At 40.5% G+C, this 26,295-nt stretch overlaps 1 protein-coding gene across 1 annotated transcript in view; it reads right to left on the minus strand.

Moving 5' to 3' along the window:
- Positions 1-1,750: 1,750 nt before the first annotated feature.
- SMG1 (SMG1 nonsense mediated mRNA decay associated PI3K related kinase) overlaps positions 1,751-26,295 on the minus strand; it is a 55,127-nt gene continuing 30,582 nt past the window's right edge. The window contains exons 27-63 of the mRNA XM_079320637.1: positions 25,911-26,058; positions 25,405-25,564; positions 24,706-24,826; positions 23,816-24,064; positions 23,243-23,527; positions 22,770-22,914; positions 22,364-22,502; positions 21,857-22,087; positions 21,581-21,758; positions 20,812-20,973; positions 20,431-20,648; positions 20,109-20,263; positions 19,034-19,256; positions 17,874-18,120; positions 17,150-17,379; positions 16,361-16,609; positions 15,854-15,992; positions 15,657-15,766; positions 14,863-15,081; positions 14,252-14,442; positions 13,507-13,679; positions 12,846-13,125; positions 11,878-12,150; positions 10,634-10,868; positions 10,085-10,311; positions 9,278-9,428; positions 9,008-9,197; positions 8,338-8,807; positions 7,347-7,484; positions 6,358-6,510; positions 5,664-5,843; positions 5,281-5,508; positions 4,640-4,851; positions 4,330-4,436; positions 3,844-4,023; positions 3,619-3,725; positions 1,751-2,996 (exon numbers count right to left, since the gene is read on the minus strand). Of these exons, the coding sequence (XP_079176763.1) occupies positions 2,919-2,996; positions 3,619-3,725; positions 3,844-4,023; positions 4,330-4,436; positions 4,640-4,851; positions 5,281-5,508; positions 5,664-5,843; positions 6,358-6,510; positions 7,347-7,484; positions 8,338-8,807; positions 9,008-9,197; positions 9,278-9,428; positions 10,085-10,311; positions 10,634-10,868; positions 11,878-12,150; positions 12,846-13,125; positions 13,507-13,679; positions 14,252-14,442; positions 14,863-15,081; positions 15,657-15,766; positions 15,854-15,992; positions 16,361-16,609; positions 17,150-17,379; positions 17,874-18,120; positions 19,034-19,256; positions 20,109-20,263; positions 20,431-20,648; positions 20,812-20,973; positions 21,581-21,758; positions 21,857-22,087; positions 22,364-22,502; positions 22,770-22,914; positions 23,243-23,527; positions 23,816-24,064; positions 24,706-24,826; positions 25,405-25,564; positions 25,911-26,058 (7,181 nt within the window). The 3' untranslated portion in view covers positions 1,751-2,918. The remainder of the gene's footprint in view (positions 2,997-3,618; positions 3,726-3,843; positions 4,024-4,329; positions 4,437-4,639; positions 4,852-5,280; positions 5,509-5,663; positions 5,844-6,357; positions 6,511-7,346; positions 7,485-8,337; positions 8,808-9,007; positions 9,198-9,277; positions 9,429-10,084; positions 10,312-10,633; positions 10,869-11,877; positions 12,151-12,845; positions 13,126-13,506; positions 13,680-14,251; positions 14,443-14,862; positions 15,082-15,656; positions 15,767-15,853; positions 15,993-16,360; positions 16,610-17,149; positions 17,380-17,873; positions 18,121-19,033; positions 19,257-20,108; positions 20,264-20,430; positions 20,649-20,811; positions 20,974-21,580; positions 21,759-21,856; positions 22,088-22,363; positions 22,503-22,769; positions 22,915-23,242; positions 23,528-23,815; positions 24,065-24,705; positions 24,827-25,404; positions 25,565-25,910; positions 26,059-26,295) is intronic.

Here is a 26,295-nt window from a genome sequence, read left to right on the forward strand (position 1 = left end):
GTGGAACTGTTTGAATTCTTTAGCTCTGCCTGGTGTGTATGTATTTAGAGAGGTGATTATAGACTTGCATTATTCCAGGTGTGCAGAGAAAATAAACATCAGTTTTACTGTAAAGAAAGGGAAGTACCCTTACATCTTTGAAGAGAATGTAACTAGCAGAGTCTTATTTACTATGCAGGATGTGAATTTTAGATTTCATCAAGACTCCATCAACCTCCCCATAGTGTCCAACACTTCCAGGACAAATGCATCAGCACACAAGTCAACAGTGACAGCAACTCCTGCACAGCTCAGCTCCTTTGCATTACATGCAAATGGAAATCTCTGGAGAATCCTGCTCTAATTTGGAGTTTGGTTTGTATTTGTTTGTATCAAGGCACTTTTCTCTTCCCTGTCATTTTCACAACCACACAGTGTTGCACAGAAGGAAATTAAAACCACGTATTCTTTTATCTTTTTTAAAACTTTATTAAATTACGCAGTAAGAACCCATCTCCACACAAGTGTTTCATTTCTGGATGGCAGAGGTACAACACAAGAGCCACAGGTGAGTGCATTACCCCTCCCTCCCCTCCAGCTTCCAAGAAACAAAACAGCAGGTACAACACACTCCTGGCACTACACTTCTCCAACAGATTGTTCATAAGGTTATTTTTAACTGGAGAGAAAAAAAAAAAAAAATGAAAAGGACCAAACAGTGTCAAGTGTCTTGTTCTGCATCTGAATGTTCTTCACTGCAACATTCCCAGAGCTTCTCCAGGGGCAGCCAGCAGGGAGGAGCTGCTAGATGCAAAGCCTGTGACTTCCCTAGAGGGAATCAGGCTGTCAGAGTGCAAGGAAGGCCAGAGGACTTGAAAACTCTTACACTTCAAAGTGCATGTCCACAAAAAAATTGGCAAGGGAGGAGAAAGTGAATTCTAAGACCTAGCACGGAGGCAGAGCATCAGCATAGTGCAAATACTGAAAGGAACAGAAGTTTGCCAGCATTATCCAAAAACCACCAGCCAAGCTCCCTACTCAGATGAACTGCTGCAAACCCTTGCAATTAAATTAATTTTATGCCACTAGTGGGCTTGGCTCAAATCTTCTAATACTTGGATTTTGACAGGAAAAAAAATGCTGTATTGAAAGTGTGGTTTTACTCTGAAAAGTGACTAAAATGGCATTAAGGATCTTCCCACATTTTTCAGCAACTGTGCATAATGAATTCACCAAGTTTGCAAAAGAGAAACTTTTTATACAGAGCTACAACAAATTTATCTGGGTTCAGAACTGCAGGGTGCATTTCTGCTTTAGCTGTCAGCATCTTTACAATTCTGCAGTTGCAGCTGAATTCTGTGGGGTTTGTTTACTCTAAAAAAAAGGAAATTGCCTTTTCCTAAAGGTGTCCTACTTAAAAAAATGAAGCAAGAAGTCTTTTAGACAACCAGCAGACAAGCAGGACCTTGATCTAAGGAAGATGATGCCATTTTCAGAGAGACTTTTCTGACCATAATCACACTTTGAGAATTGATTTAAAAAAACCTTGGTGGAAGATTCCCTACGGATGCATTACTGAACAACCACCTATAGAAGAAACATGGCAAAGGAAAACTACTTTGCAGAAATCTTCACAGATCTAGTTGAACAAAAATTTGAGAGTCCTTCATTTCTTGGATTATATGTATACCCCTGTGAAGTGAAGCACTAGAATTTACAAGTGTGAACTAAAAGGATTAGGAAAATGAAGTAAAAAGCATATCACTCTACCTCCACCAGAACATCACTTTATTGTTTATCTGTCATCAACAATGTAAAACTCTACTAGATACTCTATCCTGGTTTTTAAAAAGGTAAAGATTACATTGGATTAGCTACGTAGTACGAAAGAAACTACAGCAATCACAGTAGAATGAGATTGGAGGGACAATTTGAAGTACAAAAAAGTGTACACTGCAAGCAGAGGGAAGTGCACATTAAATCAAATGCCTGTAGGAATCATTACTTTTAAATGCACAGTGACAATTTTGAGAAACTGTACATAATAGAATCACAAAAATGACTTGAACCAAAATTACATTTTGCATTTGACCATCCAACTCATAAGTAATCATTGATGTTCTATATTTTCAGACCTTTTGGAAAAATTGTTTACCAAACAGAATTGTAAGTTGTTAATTTGACTAAGCTGTGAAGTAGAAGGATTGAAACAAAAAGTATATTGGAAGTACGCCTAACCTACAAGAATAAGCCAAGAGGGGTGTATGCAAGGAGAGGCTGGGAAGGAGGAGTGAAAGGAAAGAAGAAAGGGAGAGGAGAACAAAGGCTTTTTCTTCTGTCTCAGAAGTTCTTCCAATGCAGTGTATCTGATGTACAGCTCTTTGCTTTCAGTCCGTTTCTGAAGTTGACATTTTGTAGCCTTTTCCCGTACTAACTGGTCAACTCAACCAGCGCTGCTGCCACGTAACAAGAGGAACAAGGATCTGAATGCATCAAATCTGCCCTTGCTGTGATTTCTTCACGGCCCCATTTTGCTGTTTGTTCTTTGAACAGGGTTCGGTGTTTCCTGGATTGTTCACAGGGTCAGGTGGAATTGAGTTCCAAGTCACTCTGCCGTTTGGAGCATCCTGATTTCTCTCTGCAGCTGAGCCCCAGACACGTTTGAGTTCTTCCGTAGCAGAAAGACAAAGCGTGTTGCCCAAGCGGTGAGCGTCCGTTCACCCTTGGCCGTGGGGGTTGCAGACCATTGTTTACGTATCCCTGAGTGCAGCTATCCTGCAGGATTCACTTCCCAGTGCACCCAGATTTCCTAGGTTTCCTCAGATGAAGGCCCAGTGTGCATCACCACCGAGCGTGCTGCGGCTGCGGATGCCTGAGGCCGAGTTGATTCTGGTGGGTGTCTGACCTCGCTGAACCAGACCGAGCTGCTGTCTCCCTACTCATACCCAGGCAGTCCAACCTTCATACAGCTGAGCCAAGTTATCTAGATTAGTTGCTTCCTTAATCACAAAGTCAACCTATTAAAAAGGTTAAACAAGGAATTAAATAAAAATAAGCTAGGATTTTAAAAATGTTTAACCGACCTTAGAATTTACTGTTGAATGCCACCTGCAAATATTTCACTGAAAAAAAATATAAAGTAACTGTAGACATAACTTTGTGCAGTCCAGATAAGAAACAAAGCTGTACTGCAAACAAAGATCACATCTCTCATTCACAGCCCCTATCTTGAAAGTATTCTCAAACAGACATGGACAGCTGTGTCCCCTGACTCTGTTGCCCAGAGACAGAATGGTTTTATGTTAGTGAACACAGACAAGTTCTGTCCCTGTTCTCCCTGGCTATCAGCAGCTCTGGAACAAATGTCAGCTTACTGACAGACAAAAGGCAGTTTTATCTAATTCATGGCTTTACATAAAGCTCTCATATGGCAAACAAAAGCATATGACAGAAAAAGAAAAAAGAAAGCAGCAATACAAGGCAGCAGCAACTTGATTTTCACTGCAATAGCTCCCACCCCAAAGAAACCCCCCATTCACACCAGGATTTCAGCCCTCAAGGCACACTTCAGCATACACACCTGCTTATCAGCATGTATCTAAAGCAAGGACCAGTACTGGAAGTTGATTTCCAGCTCACCTGTTCAGCCACAGACATTCTCCTGTTGGGATCCACATCTCGGCCCTCTAACTTGGCTTTGACCCGTTTCCACACGCTAACTGCGTAGGAATTCCTCTCCTGCACAGCTGCAGGTACAAAGTAAAGTTAATGCAACTTGACACTCCTGAACAGAAACCCACTGAGGTGGTTTTTTTGTGGCTGTCAGTGGTAAGGTCGTTGGGTTTTTTTCAGGTTTGTATTTACCTTTTCCTGTTTTAGGGTCCCTGGCTGTCTTTTTGGGACTACAAGCAACACTTTTGCCAGTTCCTGGGACTGTGTTTGGAGGAGTATCTGCTGATGTTGCAAGATTTTTCTGAATTAGCTTCCTTGCATTCTGTGACATCACCTCTGGCTGAGTTTTCTGCCCTGTATTGCTACGTACAGCTGTAGAGAAAGTTTAAAAGTGCTTAAAGTCTTCAAAATAATAGCATAGAGGCAAGAAAAATCCCAATTACATGCATTTGAAATAGACCCATCAGTTTTTCAGTACAACTGCATTAAATCTGCACCAGTTTTCAATCCTTCCATTCTCTAATTTCTTTTGCTTCATAAACAAGCAATTTTATTCTGATGCTAAGAATTTACTTTTATTAAGCAAGTTGTCTGCATTTCAAAGTTCAGCAAGAGCTATGATCCCCTCTGTAATACCAATTCCTGATGGTTTCATGTTTGTACTTGTGCAAGTATTACCTGCAGCAAAGGTTGGCTGATATGTAGCAGCTGAAGTTGGGCTGGAGCATTCATTTGCTGTATCCGTGACTAAGGGTGATGCAAACCCCACCAGGTTATTGTAGACACTGGGAAACATAATAGAGTTGATAAATATTCATGCAATTGCTTGACTTACTGAAAACCCAAAAATTAAATTAATTCAAATTTTGCAAGAATATTTCTGAGTTCTAAGAGAACTATCAAGTACATGCCCCATAATGTGCTGCTGCTACATGAAAGTAGGTATGCAAAATGCCTTTTCTCACCTGAGACAAGGTAACTCTCTTACCTTTGGCTCTGTGTTTTAAGTTCTTTCAAGGTGGGAGTTATTTCCTGCAGCATTTCAACATGTTCCTGACTGCGGACTTGACCCATAACCTGAACTAATGTAAACAGAACTGTCTGAATATTATCTTGCCACGATTTATATTCACCCAGGAACTGCCTAACACTGTTCTCATAGGGAACATCTTCACCATCAGCCAAAGCTGCTTCTTCATCCTGTAACCAAGATGTGCAAAAAGGTCAACTGCTATATTTTGGCTAAGAGAATAAAGGAAAGCATGTCTTAGCCCTTTCAGCCCTTCAGTTTGTCATTTAACTACAAGTAACTATAATTTTCAGTACTTATGTATGAAGAAACCAATTTTAAAATTATAATTTTTTAAAAATATTAAGAACCAAAAGGATTTATAAGCACAATGTTTCAACTGCCAAGAGAGAGAAAAGGTTCAGTTCAAGCAAAGCCTGCTAAGGCTAATGTTAGAATGTTCTATGAATTCTTAAGCACAAACTTTGTCTTGAACTCCATATGCACAAACATTTTACTGTCTCTAGATACTTTACAAAGCACAAAGCTACAACTGTTATTTTCCTGAAACTGTACTGACATAGGTTTGAGGAGTAAATTCAAGGATGTTTCAGGCATACCTTTGCCATAGCTTTCAGCAGATGCTTGACATCTCCCAGCTGTCTGTTATGACCCGTGAGCACAGTTTTAATATTATCCACCAGATTCTGAATTGTTTCACAAACTGTTTCTATTTGCTGTTCTCTTTCTGTTTGTACTGTTCTCTGTGTAGATATCTCCTGGGATAACTGCTTGTGAGCTGAGTGAAGCCATTCAGAGCTGCCAATAGGATGTTCAAGACCAGTGCCCTAAAAATAACAGAAACACTTCTCTGTACCCAGAGATAAAATTCTCTAGCACTGCCAAGCGTTCCACTGACAGCACAAACTCTGCAGCCATGCTCCCTAAGACTGAGACTGGCAGCCAGAGCTGCTGGAGGCTGGATGCTGTGCCCTGTGCTCACCACTCTGTGCAGCAGGCGCAGCTCCAGCTCGGACACGGAGCTGTTGAACTGGGATGCAAAGGAGCACATCTGCTGGCAGCGTTTGAGCAGCTCAAACAGGGCAGCATCCAGGTTCAGGGCTTCTGCTGTTCTTGTACGTAAACTTTCAAAGTGAATGATGTTACTGCAGAGGAAAGTCACCTGAAAAGCAAAGCAAGAGTGAGAAAAATTATTGCGCTTCAATTGTCTATTAGACAAACAATGATTTTGTCTGTGCTTTTAAACACACAGATACTGCTCTGGTAAAGGTGGGAGTTATTTCCTGCAGCATTTCAACATGTTCCTGACTGCAGACTTGACCCATAACCTGAACTAATGTAAACAGAACTGTCTGAATATTCATTTGCTGTATCCGTGACTAAGGGTGATGCAAACCCCACCAGGTTATTGTAGACACTGGGAAACATAATAGAGTTGATAAATATTCATGCAATTGCTTGACTTACTGAAAACCCAAAATCCCAGGGTCATCCAGCCCTGCAGCAATTCTCACAAAGATTATTCTTATTGCTTTCAAGTGGGATTCCCAGAAGTATTTGGTTATCTATGTATGCTCTTAATATGCAGAGCAGAAAAATATCTACATAAACCTTGAGTAGGAAATGAAGAGTGAACACACTCATGCAGTCCAGAGTACTGTATTTATCTGTGGTACCTGACTTGCTCTTTGACTTTCTTTCAGTACAAGGTTTCTTCTTTCAGCAATAGTGGCATCAAAATCTTGCAAGACTGGGGCCAGTGCAGGATTAGCACCTCCTGCCCATTTTAAACGCTGCTCAATACTTGCTTCAAGTGCTGCTAGTTTCTCCTGCATTGGGGAAGGAAAAACCCATAGAGAGAGGTCATATTGATATACACCATTCTAAGCCTTATTTTCAATAAATTATACATCATAACACATGCAGACACTTTCTTATGCCCATATATGAAAAATATTGTGGCATTCATGATTGACTGGTATTAGTTTATGTTGTTTAAAAGTTTATTTCCAGTACACATCACAACTGGATTTGGTTGTTATAGAAAGTCTACCTGCCTAGATTTTAACTCTCAAAAAAAAAAAAAAACAAAAAACCCAAAAAGTAATCAGATTTCTAGATTAAGAATTATCTAACATGATAGGAATCTCTCCATTATTTTGAAAGTAATTCAAGAAATTACAATAAACAGTACCATCAGAACTAAAGAAGGAAATTAAAATTCAGGAAGCTAAGCAGTATTTAATAAACAATTAAACATTCTATATTACTGCCACCAAAGAAATCTAAAATACTGTGCAAAGCCACAGCACACAAACCTTAACACACAGAAGAATTAATTTGCCCATTTGTACAAAGGGAATTTCTGACATTTATTTAGCAAAAACAACAGCAGAGATGATCTAAGGCTGACAAAGAAAAGGAGCCTTCAGGAAAAAAGGTACTTTCACAGATTTGTATTTTCCTTCAAAGAGATTTACTGCTATTCCAAAGAACAAAATAAAAAAGATAACATTATCCATCAAACAGGCTGAAAGAGAAATGGCAATACCCCACATTAGTGTAAGACAACAAGCCAGACAATGCAGCTTGAAGCAGGCAGGTGATTTTGCAGCTGTGTCAGTCACATTTCAATGTGCTGCTGAACCCCCCAGACCAGCCATACCTGGACTGTTGCAATGGAAGCTTCAATCTGACTGAGAGTGTGAAGTTTCTTTTTCATGCTGGCCAAAATTGCTGAGCGAGGTGGAGGAGTGACAGAAATGGCCTGGGGGCGGCTGATGAGGAGATCTTCATGCTGCCACTGAAGAAAAACAGCAACACTTGATTAGCAGCATTGCTCAGCACAAAATACTCTGCACCACAAACAGCAGCTCTGGTACCCTTTGTCAGTAAGGGCACTCAAAAGGGCTGCTCAGACAGTACCAGAGCAGCTCAAAGTTCTAAATCATTCAAGACTGTTAAATTATACAAGTAGCTGCAATTTATGTTTTGCTGGCTTGGATTTTTATAGAATATTCAGAAACAATTCACTTGTGATACATTAAAACCAAGACAATTTTGCTTACCAGTCTATGAAATGGTTTATTAACTGACCTGGGGAAAGTCTTGTCCCTTAACTTACAAATCACTATAAAATAAAGATCACTGATAGTACAACAGAACTGGATACCCACATAAAGGTACATTATGGCATTTATCTAAAGCCTCAGAAGAGCATTTTTCAGGACTGATACTGCTGTTATTTGTATTTTCAGTGAAGCCAAGAGACAATCAATGCATTAAAACTTTGAAGAAAAGGTACAAAATGACATTCAGCAACTCATACCCTCTGTTCTAAGCCATCTCCTCCCTTAAAGCCACAATCTGTTTGAGGAAAAGGGGGAGAATGGAACAGCATTGCTGGCAAGAAAGGCAGTGAATGATCTATTTTCTAAAAAACAACTTAATGGCAATTAAAAAAAATTACATGGATTGATTAAAAAAAAAATCTGTAAGTTCCAGAATTTGCTTCTTATAAAGCAGCTAGTCTTCAAAAAAAGCTAGCAATAACACTGTTCCTTATATATTTACAGCATAATTCAAACACCTTTGAGCTTATTCAAGAAAACACAGTGTTTGTATGCCCAGACACTGCCAGGCTGCTGGGCTCTCACCTGGAACATGGCAATGTGCAGCTGCACTCTCTGCAGGCTGGTCTTGCAGGAGGCAATGCTGGTTTCCAGCCTGCGCACCAGGTCGTGCTTCTTCCAGGCCGTGTCGTAGGAGCTGGCCAGGACTGTGGCCCTGTTCATCACCAGCTGGGAGAACTTGCCAACCTGGATGTTGTGTTCCACAGCTTTCTTGCACAGATCATCCACAGAAACTTTGCTTTCTGCTCCAAAGTCTTTAGCCTCTACCTGAGCGATGATATCAACACCCAGAGCGCTGATGAAACTGCACAAGGTCAGTCCCAAAGCTTGATTTGGAAGGCCAATTAAAAGCTGCCTCACAAAGTCTGCTGTAAAAGCCTTAATTGGCTTGGCCATTTGATCTTCACTAAAACAAGAGTTCCTGTAAAGGGCTTTCACATTGACAATCTGAACAGGTCCATTTACTGCATTCTGGTCTTCAAGTGAACTGATTCCTTTCAAAGGGAAAGAAATAGTATTTTTGTTATAAACTGAACATTTGATGCATCCAATGTACAAACACAGCAATTCATTTTTAGTTTCTGCTTTTTTACCACATATCAAGGGCAAAGTACAGCAAAAGTGACCATTTTACATTCTTCTGAATAGGATAAGTGGATAAAGGCATACTGAATATTTGATATCATTTATTTACCTGACAGTGTCTTAGAAAAGGTACCACAGAGCCTGAAAAATTCTTTAATTGTTTGCAGTCTCTTCAGAAAGAAGATTTCCTCCAGAACTTGTCGATTATTGTCATCATCAAAGAAATTAACTTGGGTGCTTCGGGCTTCCCTAATTATGTCAATCTTACGCCAAGCAAGAGGTATCTCCATCTTGTTCAGCTGAGCAATGCAAAGGAAATTAATTAGTTTGGTTTTCTTAAAGGTTTCCTAATTCTGACTTAAAAGGAACAAATCCACACCTTTTCAATCAATAAACCAAATGCGGTTTCCACTTGAGCAAACATTCCATCAAAAGCTACCAAAAGCATCTGACCAGCTGACATTTTGGGAGTTTCATCAACTGAACCATTTCTTGGCTGAATCAGTTCACCATACTGAGCATGAAGTACTCTAAATAGGAAAAAAAGAAAGAAAATTTACATGGTTTTACTTAGACCACAATAAACAGAATTTTCTTAAACTGACTGATTCCACAGATTCACTGTACCACTGATGGAGCCAGCACAACTGGCTCAGTGGAAACACCACCTGAAGCTTTTGGTTTATTGTACCAAGCACCTACCCAGGAATGTACTGTCCCACATTACAAGATGCACAAGTGTTTGTTTGCTCAGTGTTATGTCTCATTTTGTTTTTTTAATCAAGTCATTGACTCATTAAGCAAAAGCTGCTCATCAAACCTCCTGATGAGGAGTGCCATGGTTACAAGCTCTCCCTTATACAGGTTCCTCCCACAAACTATTGAGCTAGTTCCTATTTTTAGCATCCTTTAACTTCAAATATCAAATCACAACTACATATTTTGGAAGAATTTGACCACCAAAAGTCAGCTTTAAGCAGATGTAAGTGTAAATTGCCTCAACTCCACATTTCTGTGTATACATGTGGATGAACACACAAACACATAGAGAGGAACCAAGTGCACACCTTACACCCTGCTTAAAGTAGTCTTGGGCAAGAAAAGCCTGTATATCAAACAAAACTTTAGACAAATTGATGTTCTTCAGTCTTCACTCTCTCACACAAACTGAAAAAAGGTGATTTACCTTGCAACATCAATGTAATGAGTGTGAGTCTCCTCCTCTATACCCATAGCAGCATTTCGTAAGTAGGCTTGCAGAGATTCAACCAACGTTTGCAAAGGGACTCCATCAGTTGTTTGCTCTATAAGATTATCCAATTCATGGAGCATACTTTCTAAAGTGTACTCTCCTTTCATGAGGCACCTCAGTGCTTCAGGGAAAATGATCTGTCGGAAGTTGGAGTTCAATTCCTGTTGGAGAGTAAGTATGAAAAGAAGACATGAAGCTGGTGTGTCCATAAAGCTGACCAACCCTTTCCTCATGGTTATTTACTTGACAGCAGTTTTTACAACTTGTCATGTATAGATCAAAACGGTTTCTTTCAACCAATAAAAATGTAATTTACAGAAGCAAATACCTGTTCAGCTCAATCAAATACAGCAATCAGGAGCCAGACTTATGAAAAAACCTTATTAGCATCATAAACATTTAGGCCATTAAGGAAGAATCTATAAAGAATGACTTTGTTGAAGCCTTGAAGGATGGGGGAGAAAAGTAAAAGAAAAGAATCACCTGAAGTGAGATATATACTCCATTGGCTAAGTGAACAGCTTCTGATGCTTCCATGGGGTTTGGAATATCTAAGTCCTGGGGTACAAGATGACACTGCTTCAGCAGCTGCACAAGGCACGTGACATTCCCACTCATGCTGCACAGCTCCTCCAGGAACCAGGCTCCATCTCTGGAAGTCAAATCAACCAGCTGCTCCCCAGCGCTGGACGCAGCACCTTCCATCATCAGGTTTCGCCTGGATGGATGGAGACACTCAGACACTGCCTGCTGTGGCACTCCTGACAGAACCACACCACTGCATGTTCCTGTCACGTGGTCCTGTCTTGGGCTGCAATGCAGGATGTGGCCAAAAATGTGTATTCTACCACCATCTGCTGCAACTGGGTGGGGCAGTGACCCTGATCTCCTGGTACATATTATCTGCTAATGGGCCAGCTTTAAACCAGCTGGGCAATCATCTTTACCTTTCCCATGACCCACCCTTCATCCAGGAGGTATCACCTGTTAATGGGCCATTGTTTAAAACTGGGTGTGGCAGTGATTCTTGCCTCTGTGGGAGATATCTCCTGTTAATGGGTCATTGTTTAAACTGGGTGTGGCAGTGATCTTTATCTCCTGGCACACATTATCTGCTAATGGGCCATCTTTAAACCAGCTGGGCAATCATCTTTATCTTCCCACAGCCCATCCTCCCTCCAGCAGATATCTTCTGTTCATGGCCAGTGAGTCCCAGGGCATGGCTGATAAAATTCCATCATCCCACTGGGAGATGCTCCAGCCAGGGCAGGAGCCAAGCCTTTCCTACCCAGATAAAAACTGAGATTTGGACACCAAGGGACCTTCTTTCCACTGGATTCCAGAGGAAAGCCAGACCCTTGCACATCATCCCTGGAGCTTCAGAGGAAACTGCACCTTCTCCAGGAGCACTGCTCCAGCTGAGCCACATCTGCCCCTGCAGGAGGATGCAGCACCATGGAATGGGACTGTGCCACCACCCTGGCTGACTGACTGTGCCAGCTTGGATTCTGACTCTGGCAGGGTTTGGGATTGTTCTGTGTAATACTGCATTTCTATTTTAATTGTCCTAGTAAAGAACTGTTATTCCTAATTCCCCTATCTTTGCCTGAGCGCCCCTTAATTTCCAAATTATAATAATTTGGAGGGAGGGTGTACATTCTCCATTTCCAAGCGAAGCTCCTGCCTTTGCTGGCAGACCTGCCCCCATCTGCAGCAGGAGCTGTCACCTGGTGAGGGCGCAGAGCGCGGAGATGATGACGCTGGCCAGGCTGAGCGCGCCCTCCTCGCCGTTCTCGTGCAGGAACACCTTGATGCAGCGCTCGATCTCCTTCAGCTGCTCCTCGCACACGGGCACGGTCACGGCCTCCTGCTTGAGCCGCTCCACCTGCCGGATCAGGCGGCTGTTGGTGTCGGCCGCGTGCCGCTGCAGCGTCATCTCGGTGGCCGTCACCAGCTGGCAGGCGCTGGCCGGGGGCTGCGGCGCGTACTGCAGCTCGTACCTGCAGAGCAGCCCAGCTGTGAGATCCCCCTGCACTGGGCAGGACTACCCCAGTGCTTCAACCACGGCCATACGCCACTCCTGAACTCTAAACGGGCTGATGACTCCCTAACAATGCTTTGATAAGGTCCCAGCAATGCTTTTATATGGTCCTAAAATGTACCGTATTCCACAGTTATTTGTAATGACAAGGCAACTGGCCTCAGGCAAAGAATGAATAGAAGGTAAAAAGGAAAGATTTCAGAGGAAATGCTCAAATATAATCTAGATGTTTTAGAACAAGCCATAATAATGTTAAAACAGCCTGACTTTAGAAGAAAAAGCCTTTTTCTTTTCAGAAGAACCCCTTAGAAGAAAAAGGGTTGCTTGAAAATCTACTAGAAAAAAAAAAAATTTTCTCTTACTGATTCTTAAATACCAGAAATTTCTAAATCCCAAGTTATCACTACCCTGTAACCACAAAGGTCAATTCTCCCTTTGTTCCCATTACAGGACAATGTTACTTGATTTTCCTGCTGAAGCACACAGACTCAACTCTGCAAAGCATACTTACTCCATATTTCTAGAATTACAACTTAATGTTAATTAGCTTTATAATTAGACAGGTCCTTGCAAAAGTATTTATTTTCATGATAAAATTAGGGTGGTAGCTTGAAAATTATATTCTATGAACAAGCTGTTATTCTGTCAACTTACTTCCTAAAGATATCCTGACAACGCTCTATTGTCATGTTGCAAATGAGTTCTTCCATCCAGGTTTTCCACTGCTCTATTCGGTGCTTCTGAAACACAGCTTTGGGATATTGCAGAGCTACTGTTGCATAGTTGTGCAGTTGTTCCAGGCAGCCCCTTAACACAGACCTTCTCTGCTGCAGAAGGGCACCAACCTCCCCTTCCAGTTGCTCACACTGACTGATTAGATGTGCCTGGCCTGCATTTTGCAGAAATGCTGTTGCTGGTACGTAACTTGGAGGACCTTTTAAGAAAAAAGGTTAATCGTAAAGATATGCCTGAAGACAGTTTTTATACCATAAAAATACTGAGCATTAACACATTTTCAATTTTTTTTTTTTTTTTTTACTTGTGGTAAAGGAAGCATAGAGAATTCATATTGAGGATTTTAAGCACAAGGTAAGAGTATCTCATGCCCAGGTAGGATAGGACAGACAAGTTCTTTCAGACAACTTGGCACTGAAACCTTGAAGTGCTCTAAATCACCCCTTGAAGAAACCATTTCTTTTAATTTATTACATACAGATCATTGCCCTTAAGTTAGAGGATACTCATAACAGCTCCTGATATTAAACTCAAGTTATTGTCAAACCATTAAAACTACCCCAGAAATAGTATTTTGTACCTAGGTCCATTTGTGTGCTGATTTCTTGGAGCAGACTTGCAAGTTGTGTTGCCTCTAAATTACTGAAGGCAGTTTGGTAATGGGTTATCCACTGCTCAAACTCATTCAGCTTCACCTGGATGGCTTCCTGGACAGCTCTTTGTTGAGACTGCAACTGTGTGTGCTCAGAATACCTGAATTATTGAAGCCACAGAAACAAGTAAGTACTACAAGAAAGAAAATACTTAACACTATAGAACAATATTGAAAAATACAATTGTTAACCAGGAAATGAACATGTACATAAGACTAACATCGTTGTCTTAATTAATTGTTTTCCTAAAAAATAACTAATGCCTGTGCCTATTCATGCAATTCTGACATAACTAATTTCAAATCACCTTCAAAAACAACTTAAAGAATTAGAAACTTAGAAGATTTTTGTGCTATTGATCAATAGCACCCTTATCTGGATTATTACAATGGTTCCATCACATTCAGAACATTTCCTCTCTTGCCCTGAGGGTCAAGTGTGGAACCTGGACTAGCACAGGTTGTACTGATGGAATGTGAGGTGCAGGACAGATTATTCAGTAGGAAAAGGTTTCAGTGGTTCACAAGGAGTGACCTGCTTACTGCAAGAAGAGCTTTTACCCAGCTATTCACTCATACACAGATATCTAACATTTAACTCATAAGTACATTGCTGAAACACCATCTGTACTGAACTGTGAGACTTCTGACAGAATTCCTGGCTCCTCTGTACCTGTGCTGAAGTGTGTGGGAAGGATGATCCACTCCTTCTGCACCTTCCAGAAATTCTATCTCTTCCAGCAGTTTTCCTTGCAATTTTTCTACATCTGTTAACTGCTCCTGCAGGTTCAGGTACTCTTCTAAACTACTGTCCAGTTTTGGCAGCACAGCAAGCATCTCATCTCTGTTCTTAAACCAGTTAACCTGCAATCAAGACACAGATGTTACTGAACTGCACTAAATCAAACTGGCAAGAGAAAGTAAAATATAAGAGAACTTAACCCTTCAACAGTGCCATTCATCTAGCACTGCTTCCAGTGTTACAACTGCCAAATCTTAACAGACATTCTTTATTTAAACTGCTCTTTAAACCTCTATTTTTATTCTCCTAGCCCAGATTCAGGCAAAACACTATAACACATTTTAAAATTAAGCACGCAGAAACTGAAAATTAAATACTTACGAGTTCAATATAAACAGTATCCTTCATACAAACTCAATTTATCACAATAAAATTAATGAACTATTGCTGATATATGACCATATCTTCCCCCATTCCCAAAATCCAAATAAATGACAGCACAGAGCTATGGTTTAAAAACAGAATTACTGCAGCAAACTCACCTTTATCTCAGCCACCCTGGAGGAAAAGAGACTCCGTGTAATATCCCTCTCCATCTCCCTCTTGCTCTGCTTGTTCTCAGCCTGCTGGCCACCACCACCATAGACAGCCCCAGCAAATCCTGCCTCTCCTCCAGCTGTCCAGTCCACCAGGGGATCATAAACAAAAGCTTCCAGCAGTGTGAGCAGAGTCTCTCTCCCACGCCGCATGATATGAAGCACCTGGTTTAAAACAGACTCATTCTGATTCTGATTTCCTTGTAGGAGTGGGAGCTTGGGTGGAAAATACTGAACTTGAGTAGGGACAGAAATCTGCAATGCATCCCTAACTACCACAGGGACAGACAGAACACCACAGTGGGTACAAATGCAGCTAAGCCTGTAGGAAGATCTAGCCTTCCACACAAACTCTATGCACAAGCCACAGACATTTGAGGAAAAATCTCCTTTCAGAGCATTTTTCTTTTTAAAAAGATACGTCATGTTTATTAGGATGAGTCATAAAGGAAGAGGGCAAGCAAAAATCTCAAAAAAAAATTTGAGAAAAACATAACATTTTAATGGATAACTAAAAGTCCCCTTTCACCCTAAATTTTAGTTGTACCACTACTTGCATGTGTTTTTATCAGAATTTCATGTTTCATAAATACCTACCATAGGATAGACCTACAGTAAGCCCAATTAAAATCACAGTAGAAATATGAAGCTCTATAAAGCACAGCAGAATATAGAATAGAAAAGTCCTAGGATAGTATTTGGCCAGTGATGGCCCTCAGTTTGCCAATCTCCTCCCTTACCTGCTCACAGGAAAGCCTGAACACCCCTTCCACTCCTGTCACTCCCAGGGCAGTCTCGATGTTGTGCGTCATTCGGAACGGAACCTTCTCTGGCACCCTGAGGCTCTTCCCTTGAAGATAAAAAATTCAGTTGTTTCTTTTAATTAGCAAGAAAGAAAACCTTCTATTTGAATAACATAGAGCATTTTTTAAATTACCTTTTTCAAAGCAAACATTATAATCTATGTGGACAACTTCTCCTGTAGTCATATCTATAAGAACATTATCCAGATGTCTGTCTCCAAGACCAATGATGTAGCCAACCATGGACATAACTGCAGTGGATCTTGCATAAGACTTAAAAGAGAGTTTCAGGAAAAAATTATTTGTGGGAATCCTCTGCCAACACATTGGACTGACTACCATCTTAAAACATTATTTTAAGTGTAATTGTAAAACAAATCAAGCCCAACTTATTTCAAACAGTTTTCAATTTGTTGTTTGATGGTATCTTACAAGTGTTTTCATTTTAGGCTGATAATTCTAGTATAATAATGTAGTCTATTCCCATGTTTTAATTCCAGATGGAACAACTGCCAACATTTCATCACACTCACAGCAGCACTAGCTCTCCAAGCTCACAAATACCACACCTCAGGCATTTGTTGCCCCTCATCCCATTAAAACCACAGTCTCTCCTATGAAAAACAATTGTTATAACTTACCTGTGTAACTCTCCACCACTCATCTGGTGTGGTACATGATGACCAGAGCTCCTTAGCAAGGAGATTTGGGGGAGTTGCTTCCATCAGTTCCTCCAGAACAGCCCTCATGACATTCAATGGCCAGTCACGGCGTGACACATCCAGACTGAGCCCAACTGCCTTTAAAGCAGGTCCAATTTTACTGTAATAAAGTTCACTTGGTCTAGGAACTATTCCAGGGTTCTGAGGGGTCTGGTAAGAGTCCTGAGCCTAGAAAACAAAGCTCATGTATTAACACAGAAACATATCCCAAATTTAGTTCTGGTGAGACTGAAGTATGAAATCAGTGCCTCGACTGAGGGTGACTTCTGCAACTCAGAGACTGCTTTCAAAATTCAGTAGTTAAGGTCTAAATGAACTGAAAACACATTGCTTTGGCCTAATTCTACTCCTAAAGCAGATCTCATAAATACAACTGCAAAAACTGTATTTAAAATTAAATGAGAGTGGGTAAACAAGATATGGAACTAAAGTAATTTCAACTGAAGTTAATTCTATTTGTAAAAAACAGTTCTCTCAAATTATCATGCCACAACAGTATTTTTATGTTACACACTGTTATTATATATAAATAACAGAGATGTAATTTTACTGACTTCTGATGAAATGCCAAGCTAAAAAATAATGCAGGAAGGTTCTGAGTACTCACAAACAAAACACAACCCTTGTCACACTACGCGACTCAGAATTACAAACCAAAAAACATTTCTCCTCTGCCTCATCCCACCCAGCACAGAGCAGAGCTGGTACCTTTTGTGCCTGCAGAGCAGCTTCCCTCTGCTGCCAGCGTTTGTAGAGCCCAAAGAGGGGAGTGGCTCCATCCACCCACTGGATGAGGCCGGAGCGTGTCCCCAGGGGTGTCACCGAGTAGTGCCGCGCGTGGAACCGCGGCGTCTCCTGCCGGTTGATGGTGGCAAACATGGTGTTCACAATGGACAGGAACTGCATGATCCTCTCATCCAGGTGCAAGTCTTCCAAACCTGCAATAGATTTGTTTAAAATTTAGCTTCTATGTGAAAGAAATTCTCCTCAAGCTCAAAATACGGCGGTTTTTGAACCTACTACCTACTTCAATCCTATTTCAAATATATAATTTGTAGATTAAGATAAGTTGTTTGGTCTAAACCAAAGTGTTTACATGGCATTTATCTACCAGTTCATGCCAGCACAAACAATAGTCACAACATAACAAATAGGCCTTTCCCTTGCAGGGAAAACATGAAGTCTCTCACCTTCTCTTTTAGGGGCTATGTTAAGCCTCTGGAAATTGCATCCAGCTAATTCTATCAATATGCAAGCAGAGCATTGCTTCTGATGAAAGTCTTGTTAAAAAGGGATTTGATTTACAGTTTCACAAGGTAAAATTCCTTGAAAAATATATGGTGAAGTGGGAAGTAGGGAGGAGAAAGAGCAAATGTTTCAAACTCCTCTTTCTTTGTATCACTCATGGTATGAGAAAAATTGTATTACTTACCTTTGAATAGGTAGGGATAGTTCTTCCCATCTGAACCCAGGAAAAGCAGCTTTTTAGGTTTGGTTTTGGTGGGCAGGATGGTGATGGTGCTGCCCACACTGTGGATGGTGACTGTGTCCCTGGTGGACACCTCTCCAGGAAGGGCTATTTCAGTGTTCATCATGGCAGCCAACCAAGGACTGATTTCTTCAAGCCGTAAGAGGTAACTGGCCCGTTTCTGTGCCCTTTGCTGCAAACTCAGCATCACCTATTCCAAAGAAATGGCTCTTTTAGGCTGATGCTCACCTTAACAGTTAGCAGTAAGAACAAAAACACCATCAAACTGGACTTAATGGTGGTCATCTCCCAGAAAACAAAAGATTTCTCCTAAACTCCCTTGCACCCTTGACATGCTAATCCAGATACAGTTTAGAATGAAGATTGTAAAAACAAAACAATATCCTCTATGCAGAAAATACATCCTGTGCAGTGAGAAGAACCACAGTCACAACACATCATGCTCCTCAAGAGGTTTGCTCCTGTATTATAAATATCTGAGCTGTGGTTAAAGGCAGCAGCATTCAGCAACCTCCTGTTCACGTATCTGAGTGCTTGTTTGTTCTGCAAAGCAGAAGAGGCAGCACAAGAAAAACCTCAGTTCTGTCTAGCAAGGGTTTAAAAACACCAGGCTTGCTCTGGATAGATAATATTTTGTTTCTCTTTAGACCCACAAGCCAAGAGAAGATGACAAAGGACTTCTGGGAAGAGCTGATCATTTGAAGGCTGCTGCACAGCCCAAGGACTATGCTCAGATAAACAGAGAATTAACTTGGTCAAAATTTAAATCAACTGAACTCAAATACCAGAGTTTCAGAAAGATAGTATTTAAAAGAAATAAAGCCCTCTGCTCCCAAAGCTGACAGCATCCCAGACAGCAGAAGATGCAAGATTTAAAAACAGCAATTTCAGTGGGTAGAAATACAACAACAGACAATCAGTAAGACTGGCTGGAGGCAGAAATTATGGTGCTTTAGTGCCCAGTTTGCCTGTGCTGACTGCTGGGAAGACAAAGTTTCAGGCTGCAATTTTGATATGATAAGGAAACAGCAAGAGAAGAAGAGGGACAAGCAGATGGTACAGCAAGAGTCTCTACATCATCCTCTTCCTCTTGCAGGCAATACCTCTTTAAATGGGAGCCAGCTGCTTCCAGGCTTAGCAGGATTCAAAGGATTTTTAAGTTTCTCTAGTGCATTCTCAATTGCATCTCCATAGTTATCCTGAAACCACTTCTCATGAGGAGTTTCTGCAGGAGCTGCAGTGATGCTCCTGACGTGCTCCAGGGCAAACACAATGGGCTTCATCAGAGCCGTGTGCTTCTCGCGCATGATGGCGATTTTCTCCTCCCTGTTACACAAACACACACAAACTTCCTCTTAATAAAACCAAATTCTCCTAATGACAGCAGTGATCAACAAACAAGACATTGAAGAACTCACAAAAATTAGTACTTCTCTAAAATGAGGTCTTCAGTTATGATCATGTTAAAATGAAGATTATTTCGTTCTACAGTGAGTAAGGGTTTCCCTGAACTTTTTTAAAAAAAACACAAAATATTTGAAATGCATTGTTTACCACCAGAAACCCTGATTAGAAGCTCTAAGCTGAAATCACTTTAAGCAATTGATTTCCTTTAATAAAGGATCTTTACACTATTACTTGCTGAGGATGCACCACACTATAAAGGAGATGAGACATTCAGATCATTCTGTTCTCTGACATTCCATATCAGTCCTGACTACAGTATACAAGAGGCATTCTTAACTTTAGCCAGGTGCCCAGTGAATGGGACTTGCTCAACACTGAAAACTAAAATAAGACACTCCATTTGCTCCAAATATCTGCACTTACAGTGATTTCTAAATAGATTACACCCTTCAACATGCTTATACCCATTTCATCTGACTTGGAAATCAAGAACTATAGCATCTCACCATCCACAATACAATCTACATTGGGTTCTAACACACTATTACTAAAGAAATGACAACATGGATTCACAGGTAGACTGTTTCTCTTATTTGACTGGAGTAGCAGCTGTAGCACAAAATGTTCCTGAAATAAGGTCCCAGGCTTACAAAGCAGCAGCAGGGGTAGTTTGAGTTCAGGAACACCACCACTGTTGATTGATCTGACTGTGTACTTCCCAGTAACAAACACTTGTCATGATTACTCCCTGTATTATTGAAGCAGACATACTTCCTTAAAGTGTTGTTGTTTTGGACCCTCTTGACTTCATCTTCCAGCTGCTGGATCCTCCTGAGGACATACATGTGCTGCTGCAGCAGAACTCCCAACCACAGCTCATCCCAGAGAACTGTAACTCTGCGCAGCTCAGCCACAAGCATCTGAACCTGCATCAACCAAGAGTCACTCCTTTAAAGAACTAAAATTCAGATTTGCTTCAGTAGATGGACAAGTTGGAAAAAAGACACAGCAAACTTTCAGCAGGCCAACATCCAAGACACAAATTACATATTTGTGGTTCAATACCAAAGTAACACACACTTGGATTATTTACCTGCAATACCATTGTTGGATTTGCAGCAGAGAGTTTCTCCACAATTTTGCTGTAGCAATCTTGCATCATTGCTTGATCTTCATTTAATCCAGCTTTTGTATCATCTTTACTACTTTCTTGGGAAGCTGGAGTGCTCCCTTCATCACATTCACCACCCAACAGCTCTTCTCCTTGAATATTACCTAGCAAAGTAGGGATGGCAGAAGGCAGCTTGTTTCCTAAATTAAAAACAGATGATAAAATATTAGCTACAGTAAGATATATCTTTCCACAGTTGTTTTAGCATCAGGTCCCCATTAAATACTGGTGAAATATAAGAATAATATGTAAAATATATAAAGTAGCTTAAGTTCATTTGGACACTTTTTCCTTTTCCCATACCTGAAGTCTGGGATTCACTGCTGAGTGAAATGGTTCCCACTATTGCAGGATAGAGGATGAGATGAGGAGAGTCCTGAGCCACTCGACAGAGCAAGTTGCAGATGCTCTGCCTGACGTACACTTCTGGGTGATTGAGGCGGGAGAAGAGCTGGGGAATTATACCTGCAGGGAGGGAAAGGAAATGTGCTGATCCTCTTCATTCCTCTTAAATGAGATAGATAGAATTACTGGCTTTTATTTTTAAAAGCATGTATTGCATAGGGAGAAGGTAAATCAAAGTAGTACAAGTTTACTAATTTACAAAACAGTCCAAAAGAAAGTGCAATTTTACAATAGGTGAAAACTCCCACACTAACTCCATTACTTCTGAGGGAATAATGAACAACAGAACCTGCAAAGTAGTGACAAACAACTACTTCTGAAACATGTGGCTTTCACCACATATCTTTCTCAATTATAGCTAGAAAAAACCCACCTCATTTGGTTTTTAGAGTGCTCATATGATGCAATACTTCACAAACCACATCTCTTTTCTCCTCCCTGTGTCTCCAAGTGGGGGAAGGAGGGGATCAAAATCTGTGCTACTTATCTACTTTACAATCAGAGCATATGGCAGATTTCAACATCTTCAGTGACATCATTTAGTAAAAGACAGATTCTCTTTTCCTCACACTTAAATAAAAATTTTATCCAAGTGCAATGAGCAGCTTTCTGCATGTAGAGAAAATGCCTCAAAACCCATTTTACCAGACAGATGACATGCACTTACCTCTCCAAGGAGCAGTAGGTGTAGTTTCCAGCCCATGCTCCAGATACTGTCGAAGTTCTCCAGCATGTTTCACAAGCAACCGTAAGAGTCTCAGGGTTGCCATCACAATTACATCATCAGTGCTTTGCTCAGAGTTGTTTCTTAAGTGCAGTCTGGGATCTTCTTCATCAAGTGGAACCTTGAAACAAAGAAATACTCCTCTAAGTTAAGTATACAGCTGGTATCATCATTTAGAAAGGTTTGTAACTTGGTTTCCACATCAACACCAACACTCACCTGACCAGCATTGAGTTTGAGGAAAGTAAAGTATGCACTGCAGGACAGTTTATAAAGACTGAAGATTCTGTCTACAACTTTCCTCCAGACTTTAATTAATCCTTCTGTTGCATTTTCATCAAGATCTGAAAGCCAGGGACAACTTGTTAATAACTGACGCCATATTACATCCACCATATCATCTTCTTCATTGTCCTCATTTTCAGTGATCTGCAGAGTCATATCTTCATCCTAAATGCAAATAAAGGGAAAGCAGATTTGATTAAGTCCTCCAACAATTTCTACAAACATAGTTCCTAATTCAGTGTGTCTAGCAACTCATGCAACTGCATTACTTGATCACATTACCACAGTGCATTCAACAGGTGTGTGACCACTTAGCTAACAGATGGTTTCTTCTACTGTCTGAATTTTAAGACACTTACAAGAGTTAACATGAACTACAAGAAGAAAATAAAGTTCATGCTGAAGCTGAACATATTTCTAAGCAAATAAATCCACACTTACTTGAATCCCAGCTGGCCGACACACTGCCTGCCCAAGGATGCCATAGATTTTCTCTTTATCCTCCTCTGCAATGTTGTCTGGAAGCAAGTTCTGAACCTCACACTTCTCCCGGGGGAGCAGCCGAACACCTTCTCCCTGACTGCAACATGTAATCCATTATTGATCCCCATTACATGAGTACTTGGAGAGTTACTGCAAGTCTACATATAAAACTGTTTGAAGGAACAAATCAGCTTTACCTCACAATTAAGTTAGCTTTGTTTTACAGAGAGCAAGTAACCAAGAGAATATTCATTTCTCTGCTTGTGAAACTTCAGACCACATACAACAATAAGCATGAATATATAGATAAGGTTTAGATGAGAAAACCAATTGTGCTGTAAAAGTTCAAGCTGCATTTATTTACCTGGCATTATCAACCACTTTGCGGCCCCATCTGTAAGCCCAGCTGGCCAGGGCTGCCCAAGACTTGGCTACTTCAGGTGCCTGTACTGAAGACAAGTGATACAGCTGGCCCAAGATGAAGTCTGGTTCTCCAACTCCAATGTTTACTGTGATGGGAGAAATAGAGTAATATGTGTTACTGTGCAAAACCTACTTCTGCCTTCCTTAGCACTGAAAATACCAAAAATAATGGGCATACAGTGTATTTTAAGTCAAATTAGTACCCAACAGCATAAAATTTTCCAAAAGCAATTATTTTTCAGTTTTGACACTGCTTGAAAATAAAGCCCAATTTCTATTTGCCAACAACCACTGCTGATAACCTACAATTCCTTCCTCTTTCACAGAGAGTTGGAACTGAGGCAAGGAATTCATGACCTGGTGTTATCCCTCAGTATAATTATCAGTAACTAATTTTAATGAGAACAAATGTACCTGTAGATTCACTTTCAATCCTAGGATATTCATCTTCTAGAGTATTAACAGCTGGCAGATCAATCAAATTATATATGTTTTTAGACAAGGTAGACAGGCCAGTGTGATTCTGCTGCTGTCGAGCTCTATAGACTTGTTTCAACTGTCCTGAGATCTCCTTCCATTCTGCTTGGATCCATTTAGCCAGAGTGAGAATAGATTTAGCAACTGCATATTCAGCTTTGGCAGATTTGCAGAAAGATATGGCACAAGAACTCAGCATTTCCATGGCATGTGTTGACTGACCTGCATATCATGAAAAAGAGATTTTCAGTATCTGCTTCAGTAACTGCGGTTATTTAAAACAATTCTGAAATTCAGCACACTCACATACAGCTTGTAGCAATAGATTTTTACACAAAATTTTCTAAGAATGATGAGTATGCAAAAACTTGTGAGAACACTTTCAGACAGACAACAGCTAATGGGATAAAATCAGTTTCTAATAACACTGCCCTATGGTGATGACTACAAGATGAAGGGAACTAGCTTGGTTATAAGGAAAAAAGCTCAAGTCACAACACAAACGCTCACCTGCTGTGTACAACAACTTTGTTTTCTCAATATCCAGTTCAGGACCCCACTTTTCATCGATCTGGCCTGGTGCAGAGAGTTTTTTGAAGTGCTGGACCAAGTCCTGTGCAGTGGTGGTCCTGCCCAGCTGCACCTGGCTGCACTGGGCGAGCAGCCGCGTGGCCAGCGCCATGTTCCCGCGCTTCCGCGCAAATTTCGCTGCTGTCAAGCCCAGCTCCATCAGATGGCTTTTAATTGAGACTGTTGGCTCTACAGATGGGAGCAGGACATTGGAAACAAAGCTGTTAAATCACTGTCTGACACACAGAATTTCTGCTCAATGTGTTGTGTACATGGCCATCAGTAAAAATTGCTTCAGAAAGTTAGATGACTTCATTTTTGCCTAGAATACTTATATACCCAATCTCAAACAAAAATTATATCCATTGATTATCTGCTGGGCAAAAGATTTTTTTTCCACTATAACCATTCTTCTCAGCCAATAAACCTACTTCTCCCCTGACAGAGCCTTTATCTCCCATTACTTCTTATCACACTGCACATTTAAATGGCTTTCATGACTGTTTGTGAAGACCCATGATTCATTATGTTAAAGTGTTCAAAAGTGAAAGCAGGTAAAGTATGAAGTGATGAGCAAATAAGGGATTATTAGGAGAGGAGTATACAACTATTAAATACTTCAGAGAGCTGTTTTTCTTTTTGACAGTGTATACATCACAGCACTAATCAAGACAATGAGTAGTAAAGACACCTAGCGGGAAAAAAAAATTGCCTTTTTAAAAGTACTCCATCCAAATAATAGAAAAAGACACAGTTGCTGCTTTCAGCAGGTGACTGAAGCTCAAATTCTGCATTTGCTTCCCATAACAGCATGATGAGAGCTCACACACCTTTAAGCTTTTCCAAGAGCTGGTTCTGGTACACTGTGTACCTCAGGGCATGCATCCATGGCCTGACATCGTGCTGCTTGCAGGACCTCAGAGCTTCATTGAACAGAGGTATCAGGCAGTCCTACAACAGGCACACAGGTTGTCATGACACACAACTTTACTACAAGACATTTTCATTAATTAAAACCCAAGATCATTTTTAGAACAAACATTATCTATGTTAGTAGCTACACTTTATCATTAATTAAGAGAAATATGTTTTATTCTTGATTTTGAGAGGATAACACTAAGAACTGCTCAAAATCAAGCAGAATTACCTTCTGAACAATGTGATTAGAAATTACATCTAGAACATTCATAGTGGTTGAAGTCTGACATTCAGTTTTCAATTGCTGAAGTGATTTTTTTCATTAGAGTATTTTTAAGTTGCTTTGAAAGTAAATTTAGAGCATATTACAATGTATTCAGAGAAGAAATACCATCAATCTAAAAGGCAACTATTGATAACACTTGTAAAATACTGAAAGAAGCGTATTTATAGCAATAGAGAAATCCCTAACAATTTGGCACATTAGAAAATTAAATGAGGTCCCTTCACAGTATGATTAACAATCAAAACAACTAATGTACGTTTTATATCCAACACTCCCAACACGATTTGGCAAAATCCCAGCTGGTGTTTGAAAGGCCCAGCAGTACCTCTGAGGCCAGCCTGTTGCACACAGTGCTCTCCAGAGCAGAGGAGCAGTAGAGCTGCAGGGTGCTGAGCACTGGCAGGGACTGGGACACGGTGAGGGTGGAAAGCCTCAGGGGCCCAATGGCGATGCGGGACGTTTGCTTCAAGTACTTGATAAGATTTCTGAAATTAAAGGGTCAGCACAGCCATTTTTCTTAGCTAGACTAACAGTAAATAGTGATAGCAAAGTTACTGAAGAAAAAACTAATTCAGTATCTTTCAAAGGATGATGAGAAAGCGTTGCAATACCACACAAGTTATGTTACAATACTTTACACAGAAGTGCTTTAGCAACTTATGTACTTTATAAACTATATGAACTCCAAGTTAAACATTTTTTTCCTCAGTTAGCTCAGTCAACTCACAACAGCTAGAGCTGCCAGGGATGCTGAAGCTTTACACAGTTATGTTTAAACTAGAACAGGTTTTCATAGTGTACTGCATTAATTCATAGCACATTTCAACTTACTCAGATATTGACTGCCACTTCTGCTCCTGTTCTATGTGGTTTACAGCTGTTGCCAGACACACTGAACTTCTCAAAAGCTGTACTTCAACTGCTTTTTGAAGTTCTCTTGGATCAGGACTTAGCATATTAGGAAGGAGCTTCTTCATGTCTACATGGAGATTAAACAATTGAAACCAACTAGAACTGCCAAATTTTATCATGTTTCACCATCTGATAATGCATTTTTGACAGTAAGGAAGTTAAGGAAAAAACCTCTTAAAAATACATTTCTTTTATATGTGTATGTATTCATAATAGAAATCCATCACAGATTACTTATGAACAGTCACAATAACTCCAGAAAATACATTTGCATCAACATTTAGGATGACCACTGCCAATCACT

Source organism: Erithacus rubecula (assembly GCF_903797595.1).
Source record: "Erithacus rubecula genome assembly, chromosome: 17".
Lineage (NCBI taxonomy): Eukaryota > Metazoa > Chordata > Aves > Passeriformes > Muscicapidae > Erithacus > Erithacus rubecula.